This window comes from Nannospalax galili, unplaced genomic scaffold (assembly GCF_000622305.1).
Source record: "Nannospalax galili isolate Female #2095 unplaced genomic scaffold, S.galili_v1.0 scaffold606, whole genome shotgun sequence".
Classification (NCBI taxonomy): Eukaryota; Metazoa; Chordata; class Mammalia; order Rodentia; family Spalacidae; genus Nannospalax; species Nannospalax galili.
In genome coordinates, this window is record NW_008355477.1 from 552366 (window position 1) to 561985 (window position 9620).

General features: G+C 40.6%; 1 protein-coding gene across 1 annotated transcript in view; it reads right to left on the reverse strand.

The window, feature by feature from the left end:
* Positions 1–296: 296 nt before the first annotated feature.
* The window catches only part of Egfl6 (EGF like domain multiple 6), an 81480-nt gene continuing 72156 nt past the window's right edge, over positions 297–9620 (reverse strand). Inside the window, exons 10-12 of the mRNA XM_017803117.1 lie at positions 7904–8005; positions 4604–4869; positions 297–811 (exon numbers count right to left, since the gene is read on the reverse strand). Coding sequence (XP_017658606.1) covers positions 701–811; positions 4604–4869; positions 7904–8005 — 479 coding nt within the window. The 3' untranslated portion in view covers positions 297–700. The remainder of the gene's footprint in view (positions 812–4603; positions 4870–7903; positions 8006–9620) is intronic.

Genomic DNA, 9620 nt, shown 5'->3' on the forward strand with positions numbered 1-9620 from the left:
TGCTAGGATTACAGGGAGGCACCACCACTCCTCTTTTATACTGTGCTGAGAATTGAATGCAGGGTTTTGTTCAAGGCAGGAAGCACTCTACCAACCGAGTCACCCCAGTTCATTTTAAAGAATTTTTAAGAATATAAAGTATTTCCATAGAAGAAAGAACAAAAATTACATTTTCCAGAATAACACATAATCATACACGCATAGAATCATCAACGTTATTTTTTCTTATGACACAAGGTGATTAAGTGAATATGATTGCAAAGAACTTAAATATACAAGATTGGTGATAGAAGATCAAGCTGATTCACTTAGGCAGTCTATGTTTAATGTCACAGTTTCCAAGAAGTGTCATAAAAGCTACGCAAATAAACATTTATCTATACTTTTTTTTTGCTATTATTCTAGAAAAGTTCATCAATTCATATAGAAAGACCAGATATATTGGGTGGGGGAAGATGAGTTGGCATTTCCACATTTTGTAATATAATATGGAAAATTCAGAAATGAAGGAGAAGGCACAGTGGTGTATATTTAAAGCAAACCTTGGTACATTTGATATGAGAGGAATCTTACGGCAGATAATACTTGTTGGGTTATTACAACTTTTTAGCTTGTATTTCTAAATTGATGATACAATATCAAAAGACAGAGAATTGACATAAAAAGCCACATATAAAGATATAAAGGAGGATAGTGACATTCAACCCTCCACAGATAAAAGGCCATCTGGACACAGGCCTGACACAAGCAAGACGCCGTCCACTGCAATTTCACCAGTTACGCCCTTCCCACGTTCTGCTTCAAAGATGACCTATTGATGGAGAGAGAATAAAAGGTTACTTCAAAACAATGACATAATCAAACTATTTAACAGCTATTAGCAAGGACTAAATTCATGTCTCTATTGCATAGAAGTTGGTGTTCACATTGACTATATTGAAACATGTTGATTGTACAATAAAGTGTTTCCTACATGCCAAGTGTTTACACCTGGGGTTCTCTTCAGAGAAGACAGGATCATAGCAAAATCTAAAGGATGTTGAAACATCCTGTAAAGCTGAGAAGGGAAATTTTGGAATTTCCATTTAAAGAAATAAAATGAAAACAATGAAAAACTTTAATTTGATTTAATTAAAAAATTTAAGACTAGGTTTCATGTAGCTTAGGCTGACCTCCAGCTCACTATAGAGCTAAGGCTGACCTTGAATTTCTGACTCTCCTGCCTCATTCCCAAAATGCTGGAATTACAGATGCATATCAACACATCCAGTTCAAAATATAGCTTTTAAAATAAATACATTTAAATAAATAAATAAATAAGCAAAAGTATGACAAGTAAATGAAAAAATGTTGAATTTAATGTCTGACACCAGGGACTAAGGTTTCTGGTTAGATACCTATTGCCAAGAAATAAAATTTTACTCTAATTAAGCATCATCTTTAAAAAATATTTTATTATTATTGTATGTGTATGATGTACGTGCTGGATGGCTTTAGTTGTCAACTTGACACACCTGGGTAGAGGGAACCTCAATTGGGGAATTTCCTCCATTGGATTGGTCTGCGGCTATGTCTGTGGGGCATCTTCTTGATTATTGAGTGATGTGGGAGGGCCCTGCCCTCTGTGGGTGGTGTCATCCCTGGGCCGATGGGCCTATGTTGTATAAGAAAGCAGGTTCGGGGCTGGAGAGACTGCTCAGTGGTTAGGAACACTGGTTGTTCTTGCAGAAGATCCGGGTTCGAATCCAAGCACCCACATGGCAGCTAACAACTGTCCGTAACTCCAGTCCCAGGGGATCCGACAGCCTCTTCTAACCTCCGTGGATATTACATGACACAGGTGTACTTACCTACATGCAGGCAACACACGAATATACATAAAATTTAAAAAATTAAAAATTTTTAACAAGTTAAAAAAAAACAAAAAACAAAGTAGTTGAGCAGGGGCCAGGGGAGCAAGCCAGTAAGCAGCTTTCATCCATGGCCTGCGCTTCAGCTCCTGCCTCCAGGTTCCTGCCCCTGAGTTCCTACCTTGGGTTCCCTCAGTGATGAGCTGTGACCCGAGAGATGTAAGTTGAATAAACCCTTTCCTCCCCAAGTTGGTATTGGTCAGCGTGTTTTGTCACAGCAATGAAGAAACAAACTAGAACAATGTGTCTGTGAGTATGGGCTTGTGCATGTCATGGCATTCGTGTGGAGCTCAGAGGATAACTTTGTGGAGCTGGTGCTCTCCTTCCACTGTGGGATCTGGGAATTGATGTCAGGTAGTCAGGTTTGCATGTTAAACATTTATATACACTGGGCCATCTCACTTTTTATAAGAAAAGTATATATAGAATTTCGATTCCCGGAACTACTAATTATTTTTCCTTTGAACATCTCTTCATGTATCTCCTATCTTTTCTTTCTCACCTTGACCAAACGTTTTATCAGGCACAGAAGGTCTATCTGCAGTCTCTGTTCCTTTCCCTCCTCATTCTTTATTTATGAGACAGTGTCTCATCTATCCCAGACTGGCCTTCAACTTTCTATATAGCCAAGGATGACCTTGAACTGCTGATCATTCTCTACCTCTGAGTTCAGTACCATGCCTGGTTTATGTGGTGTTGGGGGCTGAACCCAGGGCTTCAAGCACGCTAGCAAGCACTCTACCATCTGAACTTTATTTTCAACTCCCCACTTTGTTCTTCTATCATGTTGGATTTTAACTTTTCCCTCTAAAGAAGCCACCCCTGTCAAGACCTACAGCTACCTTTTCATTACCAAACTAAGCAAACCCTTCAGCATTTTATGCTGTGTTCTCAAACACATTGACCAACTTCCTCTTAAAACTCTGTTTTCTTTTCCTTTATTAAAACCACTTCTGCAGTAAAAGATTAACTCATCAGGTCTGAGTTGTCCAAAACCTGTACATTGCAAAGAAAATTTTTTTCTTGATTGTTTACTGGGCGATAACCTCTAAACCCTTGGAATATCCTAACAGGTTAAGAGTGTTTGTTTCCCTGAGACCTTGGGTCAAGGTTTATGATAAGAATGGGATTTATGATAGGGTCTTGGGTTATGTGGTATCAACTTAGCTTCTAGAAATTCCGGAGATTGAATAACTCAGGTCAGTCATGCCAGCAGTCATGACAGCAGATTGGCTCATAGAAAAAACTGGGGGTGGTGGTGCTGGGGAGATAGCTCAGTCAGTAAAATGATTGCCTTGCTACCTGGAACTGAGTTCAATCCCGAGAACTCATGTAAAAAAGCCATGTATAGTGGTGCACACTTACAATCCCAGCAATGGGGATGCAGAGGCAGGTGGATCCCTGGGGTTTGCTTGTCAGCTAGGCTAGCCTACTTGGTGAGTTCCAGACCAGTGACAGACCCTGTTTGAAGAAAACAAAGTGGACTGTCCTCAGGCCTCTACATGTACATGCACACATCTGCATGATCACACACACACACACACACACACACACACACACAACTTTGGACATCAAGGCCTGGATGAGCTTCCTGGTGGGCAATACTTTCAGTCTTGCCCTGGTTGCTGGGAGAATTAAGAGCTGCCTGTGAGTCTATTGGGGAGAGGAAAAGCATAAGCTTCTTCCTGGTTCTTCTGTGCATAGACCCTTTTTTCTCTTTGCTGATTTTAATGCAAAAAACCTGTAAACTTAACAGTTTTGTGAGTTCTATTCTATGAGCACCTCTACAGAACCACTGAACTTGAGGGTGGTCTTGGAGAGCTCCACCCCTTGCCAACAATAGTCACCTTCAGTTCAGTTAAAACACCATTATAACCATCATCTAAGCTGGGCGTGGTGGTGCAGGCCTGTAGTCCCAGCACTTGGGAGGCAGAAGCAGGTTGATCTTTGTGAGTTCAAGGCAAGCCTGGTCTACATAGTGAGTTCCAGGACAGCTGGGGCTACAAGGAGACCCTATCTAAAAAAGACCAGAAAACAAAACAAAAAACCCAAAACCACATCATCTACTGGCTGCCATTTATTGTGCTAAGCTCTGTACATAGAATGAAAGAGAAACTTTTTTGCTCACTTGTTTGTTTTTACATATTAAAGAATGTATAGCTTGGTTTAGGAGGAAGTTGGTAGGTGCCAGACACATGGACAAGCCACTTTCATTGAAGGTCATATAAACTGCTTAATGACTTCACATTTTAGTCTTGCCCCTACACATGAACTTGGAGGATGTTGACCACAAACTAGTATTAACTCCTTAAGCTCCTTGAAGTTCCTTTCCTAAATACTACAGTCTCTATTACCCAAGCACACCACAGACTGATAGAAGGTAAATGTTAACATATAAATCAAGCTCTCTTTATTATTACTCTTCTCGGCCTCTATTTTACAATTCTCTAAGCATCAGAATACTTTGAAACCTTTTTACCATCTCTGATGGTATTTATGGGTCAACCTACTTTATAGCTACTGGATTCTATCAGTCAGGCTGATGAATCACCTTGCCTGTTTTGATCCAAAATGTAAGGGAAAAAAATCTTTCCTATCTTTTCATCCTGGGACCTATGTACTACTGTAAATAGTTTATTGTGTTTGTTGAATCACTGAAACAAATGTAAATATCTAATTTCTTCCTCACTTACACTTTTGATAGTATCAGTTCCTTGGTACAATTGAATTTTTCCCGTCTTCCACCTTTCATCCTTGTTCTTGGTCTCTTCCCATGCCAGGGCATTGTTACTGTTTTTCACAAACACTCGAAGTTTCCCTACTTTGTCTCCAGCTAGCCGGTAATCAAAGAGCAAGCAGAAGTTGCTTTGGGGTGTCAGGTCTGGGAGGAGAAGTTTCAATCGGCCAATATCCTTCTTGTGTCCTGCCAGTACTGGAACTGCCATATAATAACCAACAGCTTTAAGGGAACAAAATGACACCATTAGTGAGGCTTCGAAAAAGGATTTGACTACAATACATAAAATAGCTAGAAAATTGAACAGCAGTTTGAACAGAATTTTCAAGCAAAAATGAATCTAAAAAATATTTAATTCTTAGTTATGTGTATATATGTGTCTGTGTGTAGGTATATACACATGCAGTACCCATGGAGGTCAGAGGCCTTGGAACCCCTGTAGCTGGAGTCCCAGGTGATTGTGAGCCACCTAAGGTGGGTGATGGGAACTGAACTGTGGTTGCCTGCAAGAGCAGTACAAGCTCTTAACTGCCGAGGCAGCGCTCCAGTTCAACAAAATGGATCTTATGGAGTAGAGAGTTGAAATCCTTTCCTATACAGAGAAGGAAGTTAAGGGTGAGAACATTGAGGACTTTCACACATTCAAAAGGTTGGTAGCAGCAAATAGGGGTTAAGAATGGTTACTTAGCACTGTAAGAGTTCCAGAACTTCATTTTCTCCTGGATTGCTTAAATCTTGGAATATATATCCCCACTGAATCAAGGACTGATGTGTTAGCTACTTATTGCTGTGACAAAATATTCTGACTAAAGCAATTTAAGGAAAGAAGGGTTTATCTGGGGCCGCTGTTCAAGGATACAGTCCATCATGGTGGGGGAGTCATTATGGCAGGACTTTGAGGCAGCTGGTCACATTGCATCTACAGTCAGGAAGCAGGGAGTGATGAATGCTCATGCTCAGCTCTTTTTTTTTTAATTTAGCTTGGGACTTCAGTCCAGGGAATGGTGCTGCCCACATACTTCGTACATCTTTACACCTCAGTTAACCTCCTCTGGATAATAATCCGTCATAGACATGACTAGAGACTTGTCTCCTTGGTGATCCTAGATCCTGTCAAATTGATACTATTAAGTATCACAGGTATGATGGCCAGTTCCTTAGGTGGGTCCAGAGAGAAATGTTTAATTTACAGCATACCTGACCTTGTCCTAATGGTTTCATGAAGCTCAACCACCATGTGTAACGTATCACTGAGTTCTGATGAAGGATCACTAGACTATATCTCCTATGCTTTCAAATGTTCTAAGTATCTCATAACTTGTAGTAATGGACTTTTTGTACATCTCTGCTTTTCTAGTTGTAACTTTCCTGAGTTTAAGGAAGTCATACACAACAGTCTTAAAAAGTTAATAAGAAGGAAGAATTCCTATACAATCCAGGAAGAAGACTTTCGAGATGGGGTGCAGTTTTCTAGTGCAACCCCTGGAGACACTTGTAGGGGCCCAGCTATCGCCCTAGTTCTCAGTGGATCCAGAGGCTGTCAGGTTCTCTTTCTCTTGTTGGGTCACTAGATTCAGTAAGTAAAAATCCAGAAGGCCCAGTGGAACTTTAATCACAGAGAACATGTTTAAGACATTCTAGGAAGTATTTTTCGAAATGAAGGCATCCTGTTCTTTATCCAATAGCTATCAGCTGCACTCTTTTCTGTGACCTCTTTGAGCCCAGCTAAAGCCCACTTTCAGCTTTCTTTGAGAATTTATTTGTCTAATACTACTGTTTCATCCCATATTTCTCCTCTATATTTAGCTCCGTAGGGAAAGACAAACCCTCCTAGAGACCCGATAGAACTACAAAAAGGGAGAAGTTATGATGTGAGTGACACAGAAGCTGAGAACCCCAGGGTCATGTGCGAATTGGGTGTTTGCAAATAGGAGACTTCGCATTGACAGGAAAAATGCAGTGTTAGACACTGCTGATTATGTGAGCTGTCCATCCTGTGGTCCCCGTGTGGTATAGCTCAGGAAGCATCAATTTAGAGATCTCATGATGGAAGACAAGAGAAACTCAGGCTAATCATCAAGATAGTTTCTCCAAAGATGTATTATCTGTGGGTTAAAATTATCTTCTGCCCTTGAATCGTCAGTGATAGTCCTAATAGAACAACTTCTGTGTGAGATGTATTCCCTCTATCCCGATTGCAAGTTCTAAGAGGAATTCTTGGTAGGGCATATTGAAGTTTTCTGATTGAAGGTGAGGCCTTATAAGAAAATATCTCAGGAAGGAATTTGTCCCAAGGAAGGATCTTAAAAGGAAGATCTTTTAAATGAAGCCTGAGTCTGTCCATCCCCAAAGAAATAATTCTACGGGTCCAGAAGTATAACAGTTCTTCCTAGTTGTACAACCAGCCTTCAGGGAGTAGAATTTAATACGAGCTCCAAATAGTATCTGCAAGCCAAATCTTCTACCTAAGGGAAGTCAGGGCCCATCAATAGTGCTGAAGCAGACACCAGAAAAAGCAGGAAATCCATTGCTCAGCATTAATGTTGAGAAAAATCCAAGGCCAGGTAACCAGAAAGAAATTCTCAGTCAACTCAAAGGAAAGCTGAGTCCTGGAGTTCAGGTCATTAACTTCATAAACATCATGATTTGGTCCTTTGAGAGGCGACTCTGTATAGCATCAATTTAGAGAGAGGTTCTATCTGGGTGTGGTGGCACATGCCTTTAATCCCAGCACTTGACAGGCAGAGGCAGGTGGATCTTCATGAGTTAGAAGCAAGCCTGGTCTACATAGCAAGTTTCAGACCAGCTGGGGTTACAGGGAGACCCTGTCTCAAAAAGACAAGAAACAAAACAAAACAAAACAAAGATAGTAGAGAGAGACTCATTTTTCTTTCAAGATTTATTTCCTACCAAACACCACAAAAATGAATGAAAACTAAAGTACTGTGGCTGGCAAACTGAGAAAAAGAATCTCTCTCTCTCTCTCTCTCTCTCTCTCTCTCTCTCTCTCTCCCTATCTCCCTCCTTCAGAAATAGGAGCATAACTATAGAAGAGGTGTTTTGGAATACATTTTCTCAGTCAGGTGGGTGAGAGAGGGATTAGGAGGAAAATACAAGCTACACCAAGTTACTCTTCCATCAGATGCCACCTCAAAAGGTCAAAGGATTCCAAAGATGGCCTAAGGAATAGCAACCCTCTGTCATTAGAGAGCCTTCTTTATCTTTCCTAGAACATGAAACAGTGAAATTTACATACCATTATTTCGATCAGCAGGATTCCAGTCAAAATCATCTTCTCCGTCTTGTTTCCAATCACAGGCTCCATGATCAAAGCTGCAGTCAACTGACATATTTAAGTCTGCGGAAAAAGTATATTTTGTAACCATTGAAGAACATTATAGAAGTAGCTGACATTTGGAGCGTTGGAAGGCAATGCCATGGCTTGCTTTATTTCTGTAGGGTATGAATCATGGAAATTGAAATGCTTGTAGGGAGGATTTCAAACCAGATACCCTATTTTGAGTTACATCTGTAAAGCCATTCTCAACAAATTATGTTGCAATTGTAAAAAACAAAACTGATCTTGAGCCAGCAGCTTTCCTGGGTAAGTTTGGCTGCACCCACTGCACCTTGACTCCCCCAGCCTCATTCACGCTCCCAGCTCCACCATCCCATCTCTCCTAGCAGGGGCACTGGCACATTTCATGTCTCAACACCCCAGACCTCTGGACTGACCTCTTGGCCCAAACTCCCCACTGCTTCCTGATCCTTTGCATCTAGACCAACCCAATCCCTCCCTCTAGTCCCTGGGAGTCCTCGGGGCCTCTTCCTGTCCCCACCTCCCTTTGCATCTCTTGGAAGCCCAGCCCCCAGCTTCCTGGGGCCACCAGCTTTCCTGGACCCCAGTTTCGGGGGGCCAGCATCTTTCCTGGAGGGATCCAGTCCTTAGGAGAAAGCCTGAGAGCATCTGATCCTCATCCGACTTGGGCCTCTGTGGGAACTCCTGAGCAGGAACATGAAATCAATTTGGCCCCTCCAATATAAAATCAAAAGAGAGAACCTGAAGCCTAGATCAACCAGCTTTTTATGCCCAACAAGTAAACCACAAAGGCACACAAAGTTTACAAAAAGAAGCAGACCTAAACTCAACAAAGGAAAGTTTGGGTCTCATACAAGAATCAGAAACTACAAAAGAAATCCACATGTCAAAGTCACAGCAAAAAAATAATAACTTGAAAGACCCAAATAATATATCCCCACCAAGTACCAACAGTCCTGTAGAGGAGTACAGTGAGAACATCCTAGAGATAACACAGGACATGGAATTCAAAAGAACAGTTATAAACATGGTATAATAATTCAGTGAATTTAAAGAACACACAAAGAAATCAAAGAACTGAAAGGAGATATGGACAAACTTCTGAATGAATTCAGAAAAGAGTTAGAAATATTGAAGAATAATCAGGCTGAAATGAAGAAGGAAGTGAAATGCTCAATAAGCCAATTAGAAACAACAGGAGAAAGTCTCACCAATAGGATGAATAAAATAGAAAACAGAATATCAAGACTGGAAGATAAAGTGGATAAACTAGACCACCTAAGCACAGATTATGAAAAATGTAAGAAAACACAAGAATGGAATATGCAGGAATTGTGTGACACCATAAAAAGACCAAACTTATGAATCATAGGCATACAGGAAGGAGAAGAATCTCAGGAGAACAATATGGACCAGAACTTCAACAGGATTGTAGAAGAAAATTTCCCCAAATTAATGAAAGACATGCCCATACAAATACAAGAAGCATATACAACACCAAATAGACAGGACCAGAAAAGAAACTCTCCATGGCACATCATAGAAAAACACTACATGTACAAAACAAAGAGACAATTCTGAAAGCTGCAAAAGAAAAACAACAAGTCACATATAAAGGAAAACCCATTAGGATTACAGCTGACTTTTCAGTGCA